A 24738-nucleotide genomic window follows, 5' to 3' on the forward strand; every position below is an offset into this window, starting at 1 on the left:
CAATAAAAGCCTTTGACACTTATGAAATGCTTGTAATTATACTTCAGTATTCCATAGTAACATCTGACAAAAATATCTAAAGACACTGAAGCAGGAAACTTTGTGGAAATTAATATTTGTGTCATTCTCAAAACTTTCGGCCATGACTGTAGACAGATTCGTTCTTAAATTGTTCTTAAGTTGTGTGGTCGACAGCAGCAATAATGAGTGAAGGGAAGGATACAAAAAATCTGAAAACGTATAATWTCCACAAGGAATGGGAGGAGTATTATTTTTTTGCCTGTCAAACTCAAAATGTGTGTGCCTCATCTGCCATAATAGCATCACTATCCCAAAGAACGTTAACATAGATCAACATTTCAAAACTACACACAAAAACCAGGAAAGAGATTTTCCAGCAAAGACTGAATTACGAAGAAGAAAGGTACTGTCACGCCCTGACCACAGAGAGCTGTTTATTCGCTATGTTGGTTAGGTCAGGGTGTGATTAAGGGTGGGTTATCTAGGGGAATTATATGTCTATGTTGGCCTGGTATGGTTCCCAATCAGAGGCAGCTGTTTATCGTGGTCTCTGATTGGGGATCATTTTTAGGTAGCCATTTCCCCATTGTGCTTTGTGGGATCTTGTCTAGGTATAGTTGCCTGTGAGCACTACTCTGAGCTTCACGTTTCGTTTGTTCGCTTTATTGTTTTTGTTCTTTAAGTTTCTCTTCCAAATAAAAGGATGGAAACATACCACGCTGCATCTTGGTCCACTTCTTATAACGATCGTGACAGGTACAAGAACAAAAAAATCTACTGGCAGCGCAGCAGTCAATTTTCACAGGCCAGTGACCAAAGAGAAGGCGGCAACCATAGCATCTTATTATCTTAAACTAAGCAAAAAAAGAAACGTCCCTTTTCAGAATCCTGTCGTTCAAAGATAATTTGTAAAAATCCAAATAACTTCACAGATCTTAAGTTGTGCCCTACACTGTTTCACATGCTTGTTCAATGAACCATAAACATTAATGAACATGAACCTGTGGAACCGTCGTTAAGACACTAACAGCTTACAGATGGTATGCAATTAAGGTCACTGTTATGAAAACTTAGGACACTAAAGAGGCCTTTCTACTGACTCTGAAAAACACCAAAAGAAAGATGCCTAGGGTCCCTGCTCATCTGCGTGAACGTGCCTTAGGCATGCTGCAAGGAGGCACGAGGACTGCAGATGTGGCCAGGGCAATAAATTGCAATGTCCGTACTGTGAGACGCCTAAGACAACGCTACAGGGAGACAGGACGGACAGCTGATCGTCCTCGCAGTGGCAGACCACATGTAACACACCCTTGACAGGATTGGTACATCCGAACATCACACCTGCGGGACAGGTACAGGATGGAAACAGCAACTGCCGTGTTACACCAGAACGCACAATCCCTCCATCAGTGTTCAGACTGCCGCCAATAGGCTGAGAGAGGCTGGACTGAGGGCTTGTAGGCCTGTTGTAAGGCAGGTCTCAACAGACATCACCCACAACGTCACCTATGGCATAAACCCACCGTCGCTGGACCAGACAGGACTGGCAAAAAGTGCTCTTCACTGACGAGTCGCGGTTTTTCTCACCAGGGTGATGGTCGGATTGCGTTATCATCGAAGGAATGACATTACACCGAGGCCTGTACTCTGGAGTGGGATCGATTTGAAGGTGGAGTGTCCGTCATGGTCTGGGGCGGTGTGTCACCAGCATCATCGGACTGAGCTTGTTGTCATTGCAGTTAATCTCAATCGCTGTGCGTTACAGACGACATCCTCCTCCCTCATGTGGTAACCCTACCTGAAGACTATCCTGACATGACCCTCCAGCATGGCAATACGCCAGCCATACTGCTCGTTCTGTGCGTGATTTCCTGCAAGACAGGAATGTTAGTGTTCTGCCATGGCCAGCGAAGAGCCAGGATCTCAATCCCATTGACACATCTGCGACCTGTTGGATCGGAGGTGAGGTCGAGTGCCATTCCCCCCAGAAATGTCCAGGAACTTGCAGGTGCCTTGGTGGAAGAGTTGGGTAACACATCACAGCAAGAACTGGCAAATCTGGTGCAGTCCATGAGGAGGAGATGCACTGCAGTACTTAATGCAGCTGGTGGCCACACCAGACACTAACTGTTACTTTTGTTTTTGACCCCCCCTTTATTCAGGGACACATTATTCCATTTCTGTTAGTCAAATGTCTGTGGAACTTGTTCAMTTTATGTCTCAGTTGTTGAATCTTGTTATGTTCATACAAATATTTACACATGTTCAGTTTGCTGAAAATAAACGCAGTTGACAGTGAGAGAACGTTTATTTTTTTGCTGAGTTTAGTTATCACTGCGTAATTCATCAGCAAGCTTTGTGTGGGAAGATGTTAAACATGAAAGAGGTGATGGATGTTGCGATGAAGATTGTGCGTTCTATTTGAGCAAGAAGCCTACAGCGGAGGCTATTTCGTGCTCACTTAGAAGAGACTGAAGCGGAGCACACAGACCTGCTGCTGCACACGGATGTGCGTTGGCTGAGCCGAAGGACATTTTTAGGGAGATTCAGTGAGTTGTTGCCTGAAATCAAGGAGTTTCTCAAGGTCTCCAAATATGCAGAATATGCACTGCTAGAAGACACACAGTGGCTGCTGTATTTAGCTTTTCTCACTGAGATGGTTGCCCTGATCCTACAGACATCCACAGTTTATGTTATGTTTTTGTTTTTATTAATATGTAGTTTAATAAATGTATGCTTGGTTTACGGAGCCTCAACTGCACACACACACAGCTTATTCTGAAAACAAGATTTTTGAACGGTACCCCAGTACCATTCTGTGATTTTAGATTAGAACTAGTAAGTGTACATACAAGTACACAACACACACTCTGTACAATAAACAAAGCATACGTGAACTGTACAGTATATAGCACACAACTACTAATTGGACCGTGTGATAAAGGGTATGTTTGTATGCTACTCTTTAAATAGGAGTCCAAAGTCCCAAAGTCTCTCAATGAGCCCAAAGTCTCTCAATGATCATACAGACAGCGAGAATGAGAGAGATGGAATAAAAATAAATGACCAGAGATGCCAAGTGAAATTCTGACCCTTATCCAAACAAGGACCAACCCCAGAAAGCAGAGTGCCAACAATCCTACTGTGTCACCATCTGTATACTCTCCTTCTCTTATCTCTGACTCCCATCGCTGTTGCATTACATTTCATGCTGCATGTTTCTTTGTGTCTTAGGCCATGTTGATGACAGCAATTGTTATCGCTTACATTGCAGCGTACGCATTGTCACTGTAGTCCTCCAGTCTGAAGGTAGTCAAGTGAAAAGGTCCTAAGCTTGTGCCTCCAAAATGAACATTATAAAGCGTGTGCTGCCAAAACCAAGCTTCATTTGGGGGTTTCCTTTTTCTTCCAAATAATAGGGATCATTTRCACTTTTTTTGGAAGGGTAAGGATSATAAGGAATAATTAGAAAAGTGTTGCATGCTGTGTTACCTTCTGATGGCAAGATATTTTACTCACACTGTTGTTGACAGTGTTTCCAGTTAGTATTGTAAGTGACATATCAATGCTGTGTTTCTCGCCATTCCAGTGCAGTATCATTGTGTAACTCAGTGATTTAATCCTTGAAGGCCAGTTGACATAGGCGGCTCTGAGCCTGATAGTGTCACCGCAGCGTAATCTGTGTCAGTGTATCAGTACATGATTATTATGCTTGCTTACTGCTTCAATGTCTGCACGTGTGTGTGTGTGTGTGTTTTCAGAGTTGGTTGCARACCTTGCTGATTACAGTATATTTCCTGTAATATTGCGTCTACATTGATTGAGTATATGTGAGCATGTTACAAGTCGCCCATATTGTTCATGAATGTTATGTTGCTTGGGGGTTCTGCAGGAGTTTGCTGTGCTGACTAAGGAGCTGAATGTTTGCCGGGAGCAGCTACTGGAGAGGGAAGAGGAGATTTCTGAGCTCAAGGCGGAGAGAAACAACACACGTGTAAGATGTTGATCAGCCATTTTACTCCTTAGCACTTTCCCAGCAGTTGTGTTTGTTCTTTCTCACCCATTGTAGTTGTGGTATTGATTCATTCTATTATTCCCTCTTCTCCTCCCTAGTACACACTTTCACATTTTCTCCCACCGTCCCTCTGCCCTCTCTTTTTCTTCATGTTTCTCCCCCTTCTCTTTCTGCTACCTTATGCTCTTCCACTCCTATCTACTCCCTCTAAACTCTGTCATTCTGCCACKTTGTCTCTCTCTCTCTTCCTCTGCCTCTCTTACCTTCTCTGTCCTCCTTTTTCCTTCTTTTTCTCCACCTCCTACTTTGCCTGTCTTTCTCTCCTTTCCTTTGCCCGTCTCCATCTCCTTCCGTGCGTTGCTAACTCTTCTGCCTCTCTCTCTTTCTCCCTCTACCTCTCCCTCAATCTCTTTATATGCCTCTTTCTGGCTGTCTCTTTCTCCTACTCTRTRCCCCRRCCTTCTCTCTCTTTCCATCTTTCCCTCTCCCTTCCCATATATAGTTGTTACTAGAGCACCTGGAGTGTCTTGTGTCCCGTCARGAGCGCAGTCTGAGGATGACGGTGGTGAAGAGACAGGCCCAGTCCCCAGCAGGGGTCTCCAGTGAAGTGGAGGTCCTCAAGGCCCTCAAGTCCCTGTTTGAACACCACAAGGCTTTGGATGAGAAGGTGGGCGKCCAGGCCACCAGGCTCCCATTTTGGGTCTCCATCCCACTCAAAAGCAGCTACTGTACCTTTCCTCTCAACAGTCGCTTTATTGTTTTGATGAAGGGATCCAGACAGACACATTTCTCAGCGTTTCTCATTRGTTTCTCATTTTTGGCCCTAAGGTTCGAGAGCGACTCCGGGTYGCCCTTGAGAGAGTGACTCTTTTGGAGGATCAATTACAAGCAACAGCACAAGAGGTAAAAGCCATACGGGATACACATGTTTTATTAGAGCACGTTATATCTCAATTTCTTGACAATAAGAAAGATGCAAATGCATTCACTCTATTTTTTGCCATTTACCTCTCTTGCAGGTCATCTCTTTAAGAGACCCAATTAAAAGACGGCAACAAGGGATGGACGGCGGGAAAGATGTAAGGCGGGATTTATGCACGTTGGTTCCAGTATTTAAGTTTGTTAGCGTCCAAACGTTAATAACAGTACTACAGTATATAGTATATGGGTATTATGATGTGTCTCTTTGATATTCAACATGGGTCTAATTGATCTCATTTCCCGTCGCTCTCCTTTCTCGAAATCCATCGTCGCCGGTGACATCAGCGCCTACCCAATGGGCCGTCTTCTGGATTGGARGGTGAGATTGACAGACAGAGAGAAACGGAGATAGAGCGCCTAAGAGCTGAGCTCTCCCAGCTGAAAGAGAGACTGGCCCTGATGTGTCGACAGGTGGGTGAGAGAGCGAGAGAATGTAGCCTACCCTACATGTTTTGGTACATGTATGCATTGCCTACACTGTAAGATGTTTCTGTAATTTCAACAGTAAACATTTTTAAAATGCACAGTAAAATACTGTAAATGTGTTTTACAGAATTAATTATGGCYCATTGTGGGAAAATMTTGTGGGCGGTGAAAGAGTCTCTGGCTCATTAATGTATTTTAAGTAGTGCCTTGTAAGAGGCTATATTTGTTGCATCCGTGAGAATGCTGTACCCCAACAGAAAACAGTAATATACTGTATTTTAAGGATTTCTTCAAACCTTYTCCTGAATATCACTGCTAGTAATTTTCTGTAATTCAGAACACAGTACCATACTGTATMTTTTGAGCGACGAAAACCATGAGCGACGAAAACCATTACACTAGTGTCTCATTAATATATTCTGAGCGGTGTCTTGTAAGAGGTTATATTTGTTGCACCTGTTKGTGAGAATGCTGTACAAATMTAGCTAATATGTGGTAGTGGTTRCCTAACAATTAAATGTATGTAGGGAACAGATCAGAGTGCAAGTGATATAAAACACCGAATATCAGTTASTGTGCTGGAAAGTAAAASCATCTAGTACTGAGTCGMACACCCCTTTGCCTCCAGAACAGCCTGAAWTATTTGGTGCATGGAAACGTTGCTGAATTGGTATTAAGGGACCTAACGTGTTCCAGGAAAACATTCCCCACACTATTACCGCCACCAGCCTGTACCGTTGACACCAGGCRGGATGGGGCCATAGACTTACGCCAAATCCTGACTCTGCCATCAGCATGACACAACAGGAACCTGGATTCGTCAGACCTGGCAATTTTTTCCACTCCTCAATTATCCAGTGTTGGTGACCGTGTGCCCACTGGAGCCYCTTCTTTCTGTTTTTAGCTGATAGGAGTGGAACCCGGTTGCCCATTCGTGACAAGAGCCGACAAGTTGTGCATTCCGAGATGCTGTTCTACACACCACGGTTGTTTAAAAAAATATATATATTTCACCTTTATTTAACCAGGTAGGCTAGTTGAGAACAAGTTCTCATTTGCAACTGCGACCTGGCCAAGATAAAGCATAGCAATTCGACACCTACAGCAACACAGAGTTACACATGGAATAAACAAAACATACAATCAATAATACAGTAGAACAAAGAAGACAAAACGTCTATATACAGTGAGTGCAAATGAGGTAAGTTAAGGCAATAATAGGCCATGGTGGCAAATTAATTACAATATGCAATTAAACACTGGAATGGTAGATGTGCAGAAGATGAATGTGCAAGTAGAGATACTGGGGTGCAAAGGAGCAGGATAAATAAATAAATACAGTATGGGGATGAGGTAGGTAGATAGATGGGCTGTTTACAGATGGCTATGTGTAACGATCGTCTAATTCCTCCTCCTCGGATGAGGAGACAACCACCCACAACAAACAATGTGAAACAACCTACCTTAATATGGTTCTCAATCAGAGGAAAGTCAAACACCTGCCTCTAATTGAGAACCATATCAGGCAACACATTAACCAACATAGAAACACATAACATAGAATGCCCACCCAACTCACGCCCTGACCAACTAAACACATACAAAAACAAGAGAAAACAGGTCAGGAACGTGACATAACCCCCCCCTCAAGGTGCGCACTCCGGACGCACCACCAAAAGTCTAGGGAGGTCTGGTGGGCATCTGTCCACGGTGGCGGCTCAGGCTCTGGGCGTGGTCCCCACCCCACCATAGTCAATCCCCGCTTCCGTATCCCCCTCCCAATGACCACCCTCCAAATAAACCCACCTAATTTAAGGGGCAACACCGGGATAAGGGGCAGCACCGGGATAAAGAGGCAGCACCGGGATAAGGGGTGGCAGCTCCGGACTGAGGGACGGCAGCTCGGACTGAGGGCGGCAGCTCCGGACTGAGGGACGGCAGCTCCGGACTGAGGGACGGCAGCTCCGGACTGGCTGACGGCTATGCTGCTCATGGTCGCTGACGCTCTGGCTGCTCATTGCTCGCTGACGGCCTGGCTGCTCATGGCTCGCTGGCTGCTCTGGCAGATCCTGGCTGACTGCGCGGCTCTGGCAGATCCTGGCTGACTGGCGGCTCTGGCGGATCCTGGCTGATTGGCGGCTCTGGCAGTCCTGGCTGACTGGCGGCTTCGGGCGGATCCTGGCTGATTGGCGGCTCTGGCAGATCCTGGCTGACTGGCGGCTCTGGCAGATCCTGGCTGACTGGCGGCTCTAGCGGCTCCTGACTGACGAACGGCTCTGACGGCTCGGGACAGACGGGCGGCTCTAATGGCTCGGGACAGAACGGATGGCTCAAGATGGCTCGGGGCAGACGGATGGTTCAGATGGCGCTGGGCAGACGGATGGCTCAGATGGCGCTGGGCAGACGGCAGACTCTGGCCGGCGAGGCGCACTGTAGGCCTGGTGCGTGGTACCGGAACTGGAGGTACCGGGCTAAGGACATGCACCATCAGGCTAGTGCGGGGAACAGCAACAGGGCACACTGGACTCTCAAAGCGTACTATAGGCCTGGTGCGTGGTACCGGCACTGGTGGTACCGGGCTGAGGCCACCACATCAGGGCGAGTACGGGGAGAAGGAACAGTGTGTACAGGGCTCTGGAGACGCACAGGAGGCTTGGTGCGTGGTGTAGGCACTGGTGGTAATGGGCTGGAGACACACACCACAGGGCTAGTGCGTGGAGGAGGAACACGGCTCTGGAGACGCACAGGAAGCCTGCTGCGTGGTGTAGGTACTGGTGGTACTAGGCTGGGGCGGGGAGGTGGCGCCGGAAATACCGGACCGTGCAGGCGTACTGGCTCCCTTGAGCACTGAGCCTGCCCAACCTTACCTGGTTGTATGCTCCCCGTCGCCCGACCAGTGCGGGGAGGTGGAATAAGCCGCACCGGGCTATGTAGGCGAACCGGGGACACCATGCGTAAGGCTGGTGCCATGTATGCCGGCCCGAGGAGATGCACTGGAGACCAGATGCGTTGAGCCGGCTTCATGGCACCTGGCTCAATACTCAATCTAGCCCGGCCGATACGAGGAGCTGGTATGTACCGCACCGGGCTATGCACACGTACAGGAGACACCATGCGCTCTACTGCGTAACACGGTGTCTGCCCGTACTCTCGCTCTCCACAGTAAGTACAGGGAGTAGGCGCAGGTCTCCTACCTGACTTCGCCACACTCCCTTTTAGCCCCCACCCCAAGAAATTTTTGGGGTTTCCTTTCGGGTTTCCAGCCACGTCTCCTTGCTGCCTCCTCATACCACCGCTCCTGGGCTTTAGCTGCCTCCCTCTCTTCAAAAGAGCGGCGATATTCCCCTGTCTGAGCCCAGGGTCCCTTTCCGTCCAGAATCTCCTCCCAAGTCCACGAGTCCTGTTTTTTTGGCCGCTGCTGCTGGTTCCTCTCCCGCTGCTTGATCCTTGTTCGGTGGGTGGTTCTGTAACGATCGTCTAATTCCTCCTCCTCGGATGAGGAGGAAGAGTAAGGGTCGGACCAAAATGCAGCGTGAAATGTTGACATAATGATTTATTAAACAAAACCGAAAAACACGAAGAACACTAGAGAATTACAAAAACAATAAACGACGTAGACAGACCTGGACTTGAGAACTTACAAATAAACGAAGAACGCACGAACATGAACAGACTACAATCACGAACGACAAAACGAAACAGTCCCGTGTGGTAGACATATACGGACTCAGGAGACAACCACCCACAACAAACAATGTGAAACAACCTACCTTAATATGGTTCTCAATCAGAGGAAACGTCAAACACCTGCCTCTAATTGTGAGAACCATATCAGGCAACACATTAACCAACATAGAAACACATAACATAGAATGCCCACCCCAACTCACGCCCTGACCAACTAAACAACATACAAAAACAAGAGAAAACAGTCAGGAACGTGACACTATGTACAGGTGCAGTGATCTGTGACCTGCTCTGACTCTGACTCTCTGGTTGTACTGTGCCATTTGTGCCCCACCTGTTAGCTTGCACAATTCTTATCATTCTCCTTCGACCTCTAATCWACGAGCTGTTTTCACCCACAGGACTGCCACTGACTGGATGTTTTTTGTTTGTCACACCATTCTCGGTTAACCCTAGACACTGTCGTACGTGAAAAGCCCAGGAGGCCGGCCGTTTCTGAAATACTGGACCACTGGTTAATATGTCACTGGGTAATTACAGTAATATTCTGTAATTGTAARTGGTACTGTAAATTAGATTAGTCATATTTGTGGTACCGTAAAATGGATTACAGTAGCTGTACTGTAAAATAAATTAAAGTGACTTACTAGCCAATTGCTGCCAGTATGTTACTGTAAATTTACATTAAAAGTTTTACAGTGTAGTTCATTTAACCTCTAACGCCTACCAAACCCGGATCCGGGATCCCCCCCATCACAAAAGCTGACTAGCATAGCCTAGCCTAAAGCCACAGGGATATCATATAATAAAATGTTCATGAAATCACAAGTCCAAGACACCAAATGAAAGATACACATCTTGTGAATAAAGCCATCATTTCTGATTTTTTAAATGTTTTACTGGGAAGACACAATATGTAAATCTATTAGCTAACCACGTTAGCAAAAGACACCACTTCCATACTCCACCACTTTTGGTCGTTCGTTCTATTGGTTCTGTTGCCAGAGACGGGACCCAGTAGTTTACTCTTTTTGTTCTGTATCTATCGACGCGACCCAGTCGTTCGTTCTAAATGTTCCATTGCCATACTGGCTGGCAACGTTCTTATGCTTTGCTTGCTTGCTAGCTAGCCAACTACGGCTAACTTACAGTCACGTCAAACAGTGTAGACAGAATAACAACAGTAGCTGCATTTGTTAAAGCTGTTTTCTGGTGACATCCATAACAATGAGTTAATGAGGTACGATTTCACCTGGCATAGAACATTTGCTCTCTTYTTAGGACACTTAGAGGAGCTAACGTAAACTCACGTAAACTCGTACATCGCCTTGGTCCGTACAATTGCCCTTATTTTAGCGCCCCAAAAACGTAATACTTCCAGATCAACTGTAATGTCAATACCATTGTAAAGCACAATTTCTCCCCTTTCCAACATTATCAATTACATGACCTAAACGCTGCCCGTTTCTTGATAATTCAAGCAGGCAATGAGCCCCGTCGGGTCTTTTTAAAAATGGCGGGTGGGGAAGCGAAACTAATGCGTGATAGTGAGAAGGAGAGAGGTTGTGCTTTTTTTCACTCGATCTGTCCAACTTATGACCTTATCGCCTCTAAAATGTAAATAAAACACTATAAAGAGTTTATATAATGTGTCATTACATACCTATTTGAAGGTTTGTGTCGAATTTGAATCGGGTTTTTAGGGCGGTGCTAAAGTGATCTTAGAAGTAAACAGCGGCTTTGAGAATGATGATAGCATGCAATGATGACGCAAAAAATGACTAGGTATCCCCCCTTACCCCCGTCACTGTCCATTTCTTGTTTTTAAACGATGAGAGAAGTGCTACACCTGGTGGAGAGAGATTGTAAGACAGAAATAGTTGCTTTATGCGTGCTGTACGTTACGACATGACACGTCACGATGTAACGGAGGGTCCGTTTTTTCAACTTTTCTCCAATACTATAGAGCCATTACCATGTCGATCAACGCTTGAATAGAAACSTAGTTCACACCCCCGATTTTGAAGTCAACACAGTCGCTACAGTCCCATTASTTTTCTTTGTAGCCTCGTTTGAATGTTACGGTTGCGCACATTTGTACGGAATGGGGTGAGTTTACGTTAGCCAACAACACAGCTAACACAATAACTTAAAACTAAAGCTGGAAAGACCGCAAGCTAGCTGCACTTCGTTTRGTTTGACCCTTTTTCAATTGACATTTCTTTGTATYTATCCATAAAAATGCCAGCTGATTCATGATTGACTGTCTGAGAAACGCTGCCTGCCTCTCTCRCGTCCTGACTCCCGATCCCTACACGTTCATTACTATGGGACAGTTGAATATTTTAATATTGAAACAATGTTGCAAATGTCGTAAGGTTTATGCAAATCTCTGCTGTTGAAAACGAAATGTTAGTCTAAAAGAAATGTGAGATAATGTCTAGATGTTTTTTCTKGTGGAGATCAAGTTTATAAKTTGCCTGGCTGGGCTGATGAGACAGTGGATTGCACAGTCAGATGGAACAGAGTAAATATGCATTTTAACGTCATGGATTTAGCAGGTGGTAACTTGTGGAATAGACACCAGCTGGAATGCGTTTTTAACCAATCAGCATTCAGGATTAGACCCACCCGTTGAATAATATGAGCTTAATGCAACCTATACTGTTACTGTTACGAACCATTCCCAACACTATTGTGTGAGAGAGAACAAGTGAAAGAGAGAGAAAAGTGAAGAAATGTAAAGAAAAATAGATTAGGTTGGGGGGGGGGGGTGTATGAAGATTATTAAAACCAGTTCCCTTCTTCTCTCTTGTGGACAGTTATAACATTTAATCTGTTTGACAAAACCCACACAGCCTGATCATTGTACATGACACTCTTTTCTATATAATTGCCAAAAACCTGCCTCTACCCAAACCAGTGCTTCACGGCTTCACACATAAAGGCCCTCTATCCTGTTATAGTCCTTTATTGTCCCTTATCATCTTCTTGCTCTTCCTCATGTCATTTCAGGTTGGGGAAATAGAGGAACAGCTTGCAGCCGCCAGGAGGGAGGTGACAAAGTCGGAGGAGGCCAATAAGAAGCTCCAGAGGGACGTGAAGGAGGTCAGTCGGGCCAATCTGTTCCTGACCAAGGCCTTTGGTCAGGGGTGGGAAACCTTTTTCGTTCGAGGGCCACATCGGTATTKCGAAATTCAACGGAGGGCTGTAGTGATTTTTTTTATGACCTATTTGTTTGTCAAAATCAATTTGAGTGACAAAAAAGGACCGTTATTTAAAAATTATATAGGGCAATTATAATTTCCACATACAGTACTTTCTATCTAGTTTTAAATGCTCAAGTAAGGCCTGGAGAATCGATTTTTACACACCCCATGCCTTACATTCTATCAGTTCCCAAAGCCTCTCTGTTCAAGCTGCTTTTCTATCCCATTATGTGCATCCAATGCAAATTTCTCAAAGCACAGAGCATAAGAATGCCTAGTATGAATTACGGGAAAAGATGCATTAATGAGTTATATTCATCATGGATCAGTGGCAATATATCATATAGCTCCCGAGTGGCTCCTGAGTGGTGCAGCGGTCTAAGGCACTGCATCTCAGTGCTAGAGGCGTCACTACAGACCCTGGTTCGATTCCAGGCTGTATCACAATCGGCCGCGATTGGGAGTCCAATAGGGCGGTGCACAATTGGCCCAGCATTGTCCGGGTTAGGGTTTGGCTAGGGTAGGCCGTCATTGTAAATAAGAATTTGTTCTTAACTGACTTGCCTAGTTAAATAATGGTTCCAAATATAAATGTAAAAGTCCAAACATGTAGTTAATGATGCATAATAATTTTTTGTCAGTTAAAATTGAGCTTACAGCACTCTGGTATTCCAAGGCTGTCTCCCATCCAAGTACTCACCAGGCCCGACCTTGCTTAGTTACCAAGATCAGACATGTTCTGGGTGGTATGGCCACAAGCATACTTGGCTCATCGCTGCAACTCCCCAATTGGCTCGTTAGAGGTAAAGGTCGAGTCATGCATGCTCCTGTGTTATATTCTCCTACATTCAATTCACATTTCCACAAACTTCAAAGTGTTTACTTTCAAAATGGTACCAAGAATATGCATATCCTTGCTTCAGGGCKWGAGCTACAGGCAGTTAGATTTGGGTATGTCATTTAGGCGAAAATTGAAAAAAAGGGGGCTTTCCCTAAGAATATATATATATTATAATATTATTAAGCATGTCAATTAATATTGAATATAAAAGAAAGAGTAGCTATAAGATGAGCCCTAGGTGACAAAAAAGCCTGTGCACATATTAAATGACTGAACAAATGTGATAATGAATAGTCAATTCATATAAATGTGCACATTTCTCAGTCAAATGTTTAGGTTACCATTTTATACAGTTTGTGATATTCACAATGTGTAATGTATAATCATATGTTTATTTGGATGATTAACCATGCTTCACTACATTTCTGCATCGTTCAGGCTCTGTGCCAGAGGGAGGATATGGAGGAGAGGATTACTACATTAGAACGCAGGTAACTCTATTTGATATGATACTGGCTTGTGTGATTTTTCACTTCCCCTTTTTCTACACCCAGTACAATGGTGCCAAACTACCAGGTTTTTCCCTCATTATCTGAAAAGCGGTCACCAAGGTGTCACGACACATGTACCTTTCGTCTTTATCTCAATGCTTGGGTATTTTTAATCGTTACAGCACACTGCAATAGTTGGCTTGTGTCTGCATACTGTACATACAGTGAAGAGCGGACGTGCATAACTAATGGTCAGGGATGTAGTGGAGCATAAATGCACATCAACTTTGTTGCGAAAACGTTTACACTCCTATTGTGCCAAATAAGCTTTGTTAGCGTTAACATTGACATTACTCGCTGCCGGTCATCYGCCCGACCAACGTTCACCGTTGGTGTTATCCACCTTCCTTACCATCACATCACCATGTGTCCATGTTGTTTGCAGGTACCTTAGTGCTCAGAGGGAAGCAACCTCTCTACATGACATCAAAGACAAGCTGGAGAATGAGCTGGCCAGCAAGGAGTCACTGCACAGACAGGTAATGGTTAACAAACGACTACAAGGGTGGCTTACATAGATGTACAATAACCCTGTAAAAAGGAGTAGGTTATATCCAGAGTAGCATTGTCTTTTAATACTTAGGGCCAGATTCTTACAGCCAATTTCCTGTACCTAGATTTAAGTCATTCTCAATGGAGTATCTCCATTAAAAGTGTGTGTTGGTCCAGGACTAGGCTTAATCTGAGTCCAGAAAACCYGCCCTCGGGCTCAGACCTGGATTGTATAAAAATATCCCTGACTTCATCTGCTCTCTTCCCTCTTTCTCGTCCTGTGTGCTGTCAGAGTGAGGAGAAGAACAGGCAGTTCCAGGAGCGTCTGGAGGACGCCAAGCAGAAGCTCCAGCAGACCCTGCAGCGGGCCGAAACACTGCCCGAGATTGAGGCCCAGCTCGCCCAAAGAGTGGCTGCCCTCAACAAGGTACTGTACTGGATGTCTAAGTTCACTCTGTTTGTTCTGTCTCATGTGGATATTTCTGACTGTCTGTGAAACTGCTTGGTTGTGTCTGTCTGTCCACTTTCTACCGTCCGTCCGTCTGTATGACCTGAGTTGTCCTCCCTTTTGGCAACCCAACTATTTGTCCGTGTGTTAGTCTGAGTTTATATTTGATCTCATATACAGACACTATCTTTTCTATTTAGGCAGAGGAATGCCATGGAAACTTTGAGGAGCGACTACGACAGATCGAGGCACAACTTGAAGAGAAGAATCAGGAGTTGCAGAGGGTAATAAATGCAGTATTTGTTTGTACACTGTAAACCCCAATGTGCTGTCATTATTCAAACATTTTTAGGAAACCTGTTGCACTAAATATATCTGAGTACAGTTACTTAAAGTGATTTTGGAGTCATTACTCAAATCGATAGAGTCGATGTGACCCTGTAGGGCAGGGGTGTCAAACTCGTTCCATGGAGGGCCTAGTGTCTGCTGATTTTGAGTTTATTCCTTTCAGGTAAGACCTAGACAACCAGGTGAGGTAGGTTTCTTACTAATTAGTGACCTTAATTCATCAACCAAGTACAAGGGAGGAAGGAAAACCCGCAGACACTCGACTTTCCGTGGAATGAGTTTGACACATGCTGTAGGGGGATCCAGATTTGAGTTGGACGGTATCAGCTTGCCTTTTCGAGTGAATTGCAGAATTACCACTTATGACTGTAATTGTTAGTGACAGACATTTTTTAAATTTTTTATTTAACCTTTATTTAACTAGGCAAGTCAGTTAAGAACAAATTCTTATTTACAATGACAGCCTACAGCTGCCAAACCCTGCCAAACTCCCAAGTGGCGGTCTAAGGCACTGCATTTCAGTGCTAGAGGCATTACTACAGACCCTGGTTCGATTCCAGGCATTATCACAACTGGCCGTGATTGGGAGTCCCATAGGGCGGCGCACAATTGGCCCAGCGTCGTCCAGGTTAGGGTTTGTCTGGGGTAGGCCGTCATTGTAAATTATAATTTGTTCTTAACTGACTTGCCTTGTTAAATAAAGGTTAAATAAAAAATWAAATATCTTATTTCTCAAAAATGACTAAATCCTGAGGCCCATTATCCTGCCATTCATCCACCGCCATCACCTCATGTTTCAGCATGATAATTCACGGCCCCATGTCGCAAGGATCTGTACACAATTCATGGAAGCTAAAAATGGCCATGGCCTGAATACTTACCAGACAGAGCATGTTTGYGTTTTTCTGGATCGACAACGGGTTCCAGTTCCTGCCAATATCCAGCTACTTCGCACAGCCATTGAAGAGGAGTGGGACAACATTCCACAGGCCACAATCAACAGCCTGATCAACTCTATGTGAAGAAGATGTGTCGAGCTGCATGAGGCAAATGGCGGTCACACCAGATACTGACTGGTTTTCTGATCCGCGCCCCTACTTAATTTTTTTTTTTACACTACATGGCCAAAAGTCCTTCAAATTAGTGGATTTGGCTATTTCAGCCACACCCGTCTCTGACAGGTGTATAGAATCGAGCACACAGCCATGCAATCTCCATAGACAAACATTGGCAGTAGAATGGCCCGTACTGAAGAGCTCAGTGACATTCAACGTTGCACCGTCATAGGATGCAACCTTTCCAACAAGTCGGGGGGCCTTGTAAGGATCCAACGGCGAGTGAGTAATCCCCCTCTACCGTCAGTCCTATTAGCCAACGTGCAATCATTGAATAACAAAATGGATGAGCTCAGATCAAGGCTATCCTAACAACAGGACATTAAAAACTGTAATATCTTATGTTTCACCGAGTTGTGGCTGAACAACGACATGGATAACATACAGCTGGCAGGGTTTTCGGTCCATCGGCAAGATAGAACAGCTGCCTCCGTTAAGACATGGGGTGGCGGTCTGTGTCTATGTGTCGATAACAGCTGGTGRACAAAATCTAATATTAAGGAAGTCTCACGGTTTTGCTCGCCTAAGGTGGAGTATCCCAAGAGAGTTTTCATCTGTATTTTTCGTAGCTGTCTATCTACCACTACAAACTGATACTGGCACTAAGACGGCACTCAAAGAGCTCTATAAGGCTAAAAGCAAACAAGAATCCTTCTAACCCCCCCCCCCCTTAAAAGAGTTAGATGCACTATTGTAAAGTGGTTGTTCCACTGGATATCATAAGGTGAATGCACCAATTTGTAAGTCGCTCTGGATAAGAGCGTCTGCTAAATGACTTAAATGTWAAATGTAAATGTAAGAAAATGCTCATCCAGAGGCGGTGCTCCTAGTGGCCAGGGACTTTAATGCAGGGGAACTTAAATCCGGTTTACCTAATTTCTACCAGCATGTTAAACGTGCAACCAGAGGAAAAAACAAACAAACTCTAGACCACCTTTACTCTACACACAGCGACGCGTACAAAGCTCTCCCTCGCCCTCCATTTGGCAAATCTGACCATAACTCTATCCTCCTTATTCCTGCTAACAAGCAAAAACTAAAGCAGGAAGTACCAGTGGCTCGCTCAATAATGAAGTGGTCAGATGACGCAGATGCTAAGCCACAGGACTTGCCACTGCGGGTTTTGCTAGCTCAGACTGGAATATGTTCCGGGATTCTTCCGATGGCACTGACGAGTACACCACATCAGTCACTGACTTCATCAATAAGTGCATCGATAACGTTGTCCCCACAGTGACCATACGTACATACCCCAACCAGAAGCCATGGATTACAGGCAACATCCGCACTGAGCTGAAGGGCAGAGCTACTACTTTCAAGGAGCGGGACTCTAACCCGGACGCTTACAAGAAATCCCTCTATGCCATCCGACAACCCATCAAACAGGCAAAGCGTCAATACAGGACTAAGATTGAATCGTACTATACCGGCWCCGGTGATTGTCGGAAGTGGCCGAGCTTGCAAACTATTAAAGACTACAAAGGGAAGCACAGCCGCGAGCTAACCAGTGACACGAGCCTACCAGACGATCTAAATTACTTATATGCTCGCTTCGAGGCAAGCAACACGGAAGCATGCATGAGAGGATCAGCTGTTCTGGACGACTGTGTGATCACGCTCTCTGTAGCCGATGTGAGTAAGACCTTTAAACAGGTCAACATTCACAAGGCCGCACTCCGGACATGCGCTTACCAACTGGCAAGTGTCTTCACTGACATTTTCAACTTGTCCCTGACCGAGTCTGTAATACCAACATGTTTCAAGCAGACCACCATAGTCCTTTTGCCCAAGAACACCAAGATGACCTGCCTAGATGACTACCGACACGTAGCACTCACGTCGGTAGACATGAAGTGCTTTGAAAGGCTGGTCATAGCTCACATCAACACCATTATCCCAGAAACCCTAGACCCACTCCAATTTGCATACCATCCCCAACAGGTCCACAGATGATGCAATCTCTATTGCACTCCACACTGCCCTTTCCCACCTGGACAAAAGGAACACCCACGTGAGAWTGTTATTCATTGACTACAGCTCAGCGTTCAACACCATAGTGCGCTCAAAGCTCATCACTAAGCTAAGGACCCTGGGACTAAACACCTCCCTCTGCAACTGGATCCTGGACATCCTGAAGGGCCGCCCCCAGGTGGTAAGGGTAGGTAACAACACATCTGCCACTCTGATCCCCAACACAGGGGACCCTCAGGAGTGCGTGCTCAGTCCCCTCCTGTACTCCCTGTTCACCCATGACTGCATGGTCAAGCACGACTCCAACACCAGCATTAAGTTTGCCGAAGACACAACAGTGGTAGGCCTGATCACCGACAACGATAGGGAGAAGGTCAGAGACCTGGCAGTGTGGTGCCAGGATAACCTCTCCCTCAACGTGATCAATACTAAGGAGATGATTGTGGACTACAGTCAAAGGAGGACCAAGCACGCCCCCATTCTCATCGACTGAACTGTAGTGGAGCAGGTTGAGAGCTTCAAGTTCCTTGGTGAACACATCGCCAAAAAAACTATCATGGTCCAAACACAGCAAGACAGTCGTGAAGAGGGCACGATATTGCCTCTTCCCCCTCAGGAGACTGAAAATATTTGGCCCTGGTCCTCAGATCCTCAAAACGTTCTACAGCTGCACCATCGAGAGCATCCTGACTGGTTGCATCACCGCCTGGTATGGCAACTGCTCGGCCTCCGACTAACAAGGCACTACAGCGGGTAGTGCGTACGGCATCTATACCAGGCGGTGTCAGAGAAAGGCTCCAAAATTTGCCAAAGACTCCAGCCATCCTAGTCATAGACTGTTCTCTGCTAACGCACAGCAAGCGGTACCAGAGCGCCAAGTCTATGTCCAAAAGGCTTCTTAACAGCTTTTAACCCCAAGCCATAAGACTTCTGAACAGCTAATTAAAATGGCAACTTGGACTATTTGCATTGTCCCCACCCCACATTTTTTACACTGCTGCTACTCTCTGTTTATTATACATGCATAGTCACTTTACCTCTATTTTTTTATTTTTTTATTTAACTAGGCAAGGCTTTAAGAACAAATTCTTATTTACAATGACGGCCTAYGAACAGTGGGTTAACTGCCTTGTTCAGAAGCAGAATGACAGATTTTTACCTTGGGGATTTAGCTTGGGGATTTAGAACTAGCAACCTTTCGGTTACTGGCCCAATGCTCTAACCACTAGGCTACCTGCCGCCCCTCTACATACATGTACAGTCCCAGTCAAACGTTTGTACACACTTACTCATTCCAGGGTTTTTCTTAATTTTTTTACTATTTTCTACATTGTAGAATAACTGTGAAGACATCAAAACTATGAAATAACACATATGGAATCATGTAGTAACCAACAAAGTGTTTACCAAATCAAAATATATTTTGTATTTGAGATTCTTCAAGGTAGACACCCTTTGCCTTGATGACAACTTTGTACACTCTTGGCGTTCTCTCAATGAGCAAAACAAAAGTGAGGTCCATACAGAAATGGTTTGTTAAGATTGGTGTGGAAGAACTTGACTGGCCTGCAAAGAGCCCTGCCCTCCACCATATRGAATACCTTTGGGATGCATTGGAACGCCAACTGCAAGCCAGGCCTAATTGCCCATCAGTGCCCGATCTAACTAATGCTCGTGACTGAATGGAAGCAAGGCACCTTCACAGAAGAGTGGAGGCTGGTGTAGCAGCAAATGGGAGGGACCAACTCCATATTAATGCCCATGATTTTGGAATGAGATGTTCGACGAGCAGGTGACCACATACGTATCGTAATGTATCGTGACCAACAGATGCATATCTGTATTCCCAGTCATGTGAAATCCATAGATTAGGGCCTAATGACTTTATTTCAATTGACTGATTTCCTTATATGAACTGTAACTCAGTAAAATCTTTGAAATTGTTGCATTTATATTTTTGTTCAGTGTATTTAGGATTTTGTACAAAATGTTTCACCTGACCGGTAGCTAAGCAGGTAGAGTAGTGAACTATGGAACACTCAGGGATGTGAGGGGTATGAGGTCCAATGAAGTTGAATTTCGCTACACAAGCATTTCGCTACACCGGCAATAACATCTGCTAAACACGTGTATGTGACCAATWAAATTTGATTTGATTTATGTGAAACCACAATTTCTGCACRGTTGTTAAAATATTTGTTTTTCTATTTAGTATAGTGTGCGTCTGTGTTAAGAATCCTAAATAATGCCATAGATACAGTTTTTTGAAAGATAGTAAACTTGAAGGAAAAACAAGGAAGCGTGATGTAACATGCATACCTGTTATTCCAACTGATTATAGGCTATTATAGCCAGCGACTTACCATTGCATCAAGACGCTTAGATGAAAACAGTGGAGAGAAAAAAACGGCTATCTGATAATCACACAATGCTTTTTATTGCTAACCAGCAGATGTCACTTATGTGCATTGTGAACAGATAATGAAGCTCTGAGTAATGAACCGTTCTTTGGCACAATTTGGTGAAYGRYCCGAAGCCTTCAGAAAACGTTAGTTTCCCGTCACTACAACACTACCTGCAGGTCACATTATGATGGCTTGCAAAGTGATGTGCAATTCCTATTGGAATCCAGCCAGAGTTAGGATATCCGTTGATATCAGTTATTCACCAGCAACCTGCATTCATAATGACTGCCAGGGTTAGGAACAGTGAGAGGAGACTGCATAAGCCTTTTAAACTGGAACATACATTTRAGTCAAGGGTGCAAAAATTCTAACTAAATGACTGGATTTGTTTAGAAAAATGTGTGTTATTTATTTTTAGTGTAGCATAAGATTAATCAATCCCTCAATGTACATGCAAAACACAGGTATTAAAAACGATTTTAGAAAATTCACCTGCAGTAGAACAAGCTGGGAAAAAAGTTAATTTGTTATCATAACTTAACTTGACTTTGAGTTCAACTTACTATAATTATTTGATTAAAAAATACCTTGGGTTTACAGTGGTCTATTATAAAGTCTCATACATGCTTATAACAAGTTACAAACCATCATACCTGCTATACTTTACCTACTAAAGTGGCCATGTGTTACAATGTGTTCCTTACCCTCCATTTTGGCCAATCAATTTAAACCCAATCCTGTCTTTATGAACTGTATGAACTCTTATTSTTACCCAAAAGCTCACGGTTTCTTCAGCTTTTTCTTTTCTCTACCTTGACCCTCACTACGTAATTCCATCTGTTTCAGGCAAGGCAGAGAGAGAAAATGAATGACGAACACAACAAACGCCTCTCGGATACYGTGGACAAGCTACTGTCTGAGTCCAACGAGCGACTGCAGCTTCACCTCAAAGAGAGAATGGCTGCCCTAGAGGAGAAGGTACTATAAGGCATTGTTAACCATATGCTAAATTAAGCTAATATTGCCATCAATAATCATAAGTATTTTTTTTATCGACACAATCAATGGCAAACATGAGTAAACTTGGCATAATCACTCCTCTACTCTTCTAGAATGCACTGTCAGAGGAGTTAGCAAACATGAAGAAAATCCAAGATGATCTTTTAGCAAACAAGGTACATATCTTCCCCTTATTGTATCCAGTTGATCKGATTTCAATATGTACATCGTTGTTGTACTTTACGTCTGTCGATACATGGAATGAGGACATCAGCAGTACTTTATACTGATTTATAARTTTGGACTCGGGTCTTACTCATCGGTTGTTTTTAGGGCTATACACCGACTTTTGCAAACCCTWTTTGGGATACTAGTGTGGATAGTTTACCCTCCCCAGTCTCAATATGCAATTGAATCTATCATCGCAAGGGTTTGTCTGTTTCGCCGRGAGAACTGGAGACCAGTCACACTGCTCTGCACTGATAACAATATGTTGGTTTTGCCAACAGACAAAGACTTCTGTGATCTTGTAGTTTTGTCAGTTCTGTCTGTTCTTTAGTGATTCTTATATGTGTTCTTTGTTTTGTTATTTTAGTATGGAAATAGATGCATGTAAACAAGTAGGCACTTTTCTTTAGTGGAATATAATGTTATCCTGTACTGTGTTCCCATCTCTCTCTCCCAGGACCAGCTCATAGCCGAGCTGGAGAGGATTCAGCTGGAGGTGGATCAACTGAGGGGGAGGCCTGGCTCTTCCTATTCCAGGTTAGCCACAATTGAGCTGCAAGGGTATTTATAAATACATTTGATAAAAGCATAAAATAAACACATTTGTTCTCTCGAGGGAAAAGTTATCCACCCCTTGTCAGAGGATCATGTTATGAACACTTTACCACTCCTAAATGATAGACTTTCTAAATGTTTGTTTTATATTTTGCTAAGACGACCAAAGCAAAGAGTTTAGAGCAGAGATATTATCAATATGTTTTGCCCTAATACCCTCAAAACCAACAAAAATAATGGTTGGCGACAAGTCACTGATGGTCCTGAACAGTCAAAATCATGTTTTTCATGAAATTGGATGATAATTGGATGAAACCAGATCAAAGTAGGACTACCAAAGTATTAAAAATGACTGTTGCTTCTACATTGATAAAAATTGTATCATAAAGTTACTGGTCCCCTCCCCATGTCAAACACTTTGATTCAGGAGGCTGGATGGAGGCAAGATTATTAAGGGCTTTTTGTGACATCGCAAAAATACTAATTTGAATACATCAATGGTACAATCTTATTCTCTTACCGAATTTAAATAAGTTGCACCTTGTAACCAACATTGCAGGAGAAAGGTTTGCTGAGGGGCGTGGTTTACAAGCCATTCGGAAAGTATTTGAAATGTTGCGGCCTTATTCTAAAATGGATTAAATTCATTATTGTTCTCATCAATATACACACACACAATACCCCATAGTAGGGAAACAATGAACCTAGCAAGGTAAACAACATTTAAGATCACACATGTCACGTAACATTAGCTAACGAGCCAGCCAGCTAACATTAGCTAGTTAAACAACAATAAACAACGTTACAACAATGCCACAGTGCTGGGAGCTAACCAACCAAGTTCAATGTTAGCTAGCTAACATTAGGCTCTAACTAGAAAAGCAAACGGCTCTGGGAAACAAATAATAATGTCAGCTAGGCCTGTCTCTTATACACATCTAGATGTGTATAAGAGACAGCTACAATGCATTTGGAAAATATTCAGACCCCTTGACTTTTTCAATATTTTGTAATGTTACGGCCTTATTCTAAAATTGATTAAATTCATTATTGTTCTCATCAATATACACACACACAATACTGGGGTAATGACAAAGCAATTATTATTTTTTTTTTATGTTTGCAAATGTGTAATAAAAAAAAAGAGAAACACCTTATTTACATAAGTATTCAGACTCTTTGCTATGAGACTCAGGTGCATCCTGTTTCCATTGATCATCCTTGAGATGTTTATACAACTTGGATTCGGTCGTTTGTAGCAAAATGGAAAATGTTGTTTTTTACATTGGATAAAAGTAGAGACTCAGCTACACAATGACATATCATACACTGCATTTGAGGAACAATGTGAAAGTAACTCTGCTTTGAAAGTTGATCAACTTGTAAACTCACTTTTGAGAAAATCGCATTTGAATGTTTTGGTATCTAGTGAAGAGCTCTTCTTTATCTACACCCATTCAGCATCATTCACACACTCTTAAGCTTTAGCCCCACTCATCTCGGAGCGCTCTCGGAGCGCACACTTGACGTTCTGGCCGATGATTTATTTGCCTATGGATAACATGAAAACAGCCTAACCAGCTCTGCTGGCAACAATTTCATGACTCTTTTTTGCAGATGTTTACTGACACCCGCAATATTCAACGGGTGTTGTACACACGTCACGTATCGTTAGCTAACGAGCAAGCCAGCTAACGTTAGCTAGTTAAACGACAATGAACAAAGTTCCAACAATGCCTAACGTTAGGCTCTAACTAGAAAAGCAAACAGCTCTGAGAAACGAATAATAACCTCCACTAAGGAGCCAGCCAGCTAACGTTAGCTAGGTAGCTAACAGTACACTTCAGCTTAAGACATATAGCTAGCTAGGTAAACAATGAACCTAGCAAGGTAAACAACATTTAAGATCACACATGTCACGTAACATTAGCTAACGAGCCAGCCAGCTAACATTAGCTAGTTAAACNAAACAATGAACCTAGCAAGGTAAACAACATTTAAGATCACACATGTCACGTAACATTAGCTAACGAGCCAGCCAGCTAACATTAGCTAGTTAAACAACAATWAACAACGTTACAACAATGCKACYGTGCTGGGAGCTAACCAACCAYGTTCAATGTTAGCTAGCTAACATTAGGCTCTAACTAGAAAAGCAAACGGCTCTGGGAAACAAATAATAATGTCAGCTAGGGAGKCKGCRAGCTAACGTTAGCTAGTTAGCTAACAGTACACTTTAGCTTGAAATAAAACCACTTTRTGTCGAAATTAGAAACGTGTAATATGTMAAAATGTAGCTWGCTAACGCTAGACTATCTTACCTGTATACATCATTATGCATGATGGACGTGTCTCCCTGTCAGGAATGCKATACCACGGTTGCCCTTAGTTTGAAGATATAATCCGGAGACAGCTGTTTTCGCCATCTCCTTAGCTATCATACTGA

General features: G+C 43.8%; 1 protein-coding gene across 1 annotated transcript in view; it reads left to right on the plus strand.

Annotated features, from left to right (window-relative positions):
- The window catches only part of LOC111977257 (liprin-alpha-3-like), a 70980-nt gene that overhangs the window by 6969 nt on the left and 39273 nt on the right, over positions 1-24738 (plus strand). Inside the window, 13 exon segments of the mRNA XM_024006641.2 lie at positions 3914-4015; positions 4539-4703; positions 4865-4939; positions 5056-5115; positions 5303-5428; positions 12146-12238; positions 13619-13671; positions 14117-14210; positions 14516-14650; positions 14872-14955; positions 21357-21488; positions 21623-21685; positions 22195-22274. Coding sequence (XP_023862409.1) covers positions 3914-4015; positions 4539-4703; positions 4865-4939; positions 5056-5115; positions 5303-5428; positions 12146-12238; positions 13619-13671; positions 14117-14210; positions 14516-14650; positions 14872-14955; positions 21357-21488; positions 21623-21685; positions 22195-22274 — 1262 coding nt within the window.

The sequence above is a fragment of the Salvelinus sp. IW2-2015 genome, linkage group LG17 (genome assembly GCF_002910315.2).
Source record: "Salvelinus sp. IW2-2015 linkage group LG17, ASM291031v2, whole genome shotgun sequence".
In the NCBI taxonomy this organism is placed as follows: Eukaryota; Metazoa; Chordata; class Actinopteri; order Salmoniformes; family Salmonidae; genus Salvelinus; species Salvelinus sp. IW2-2015.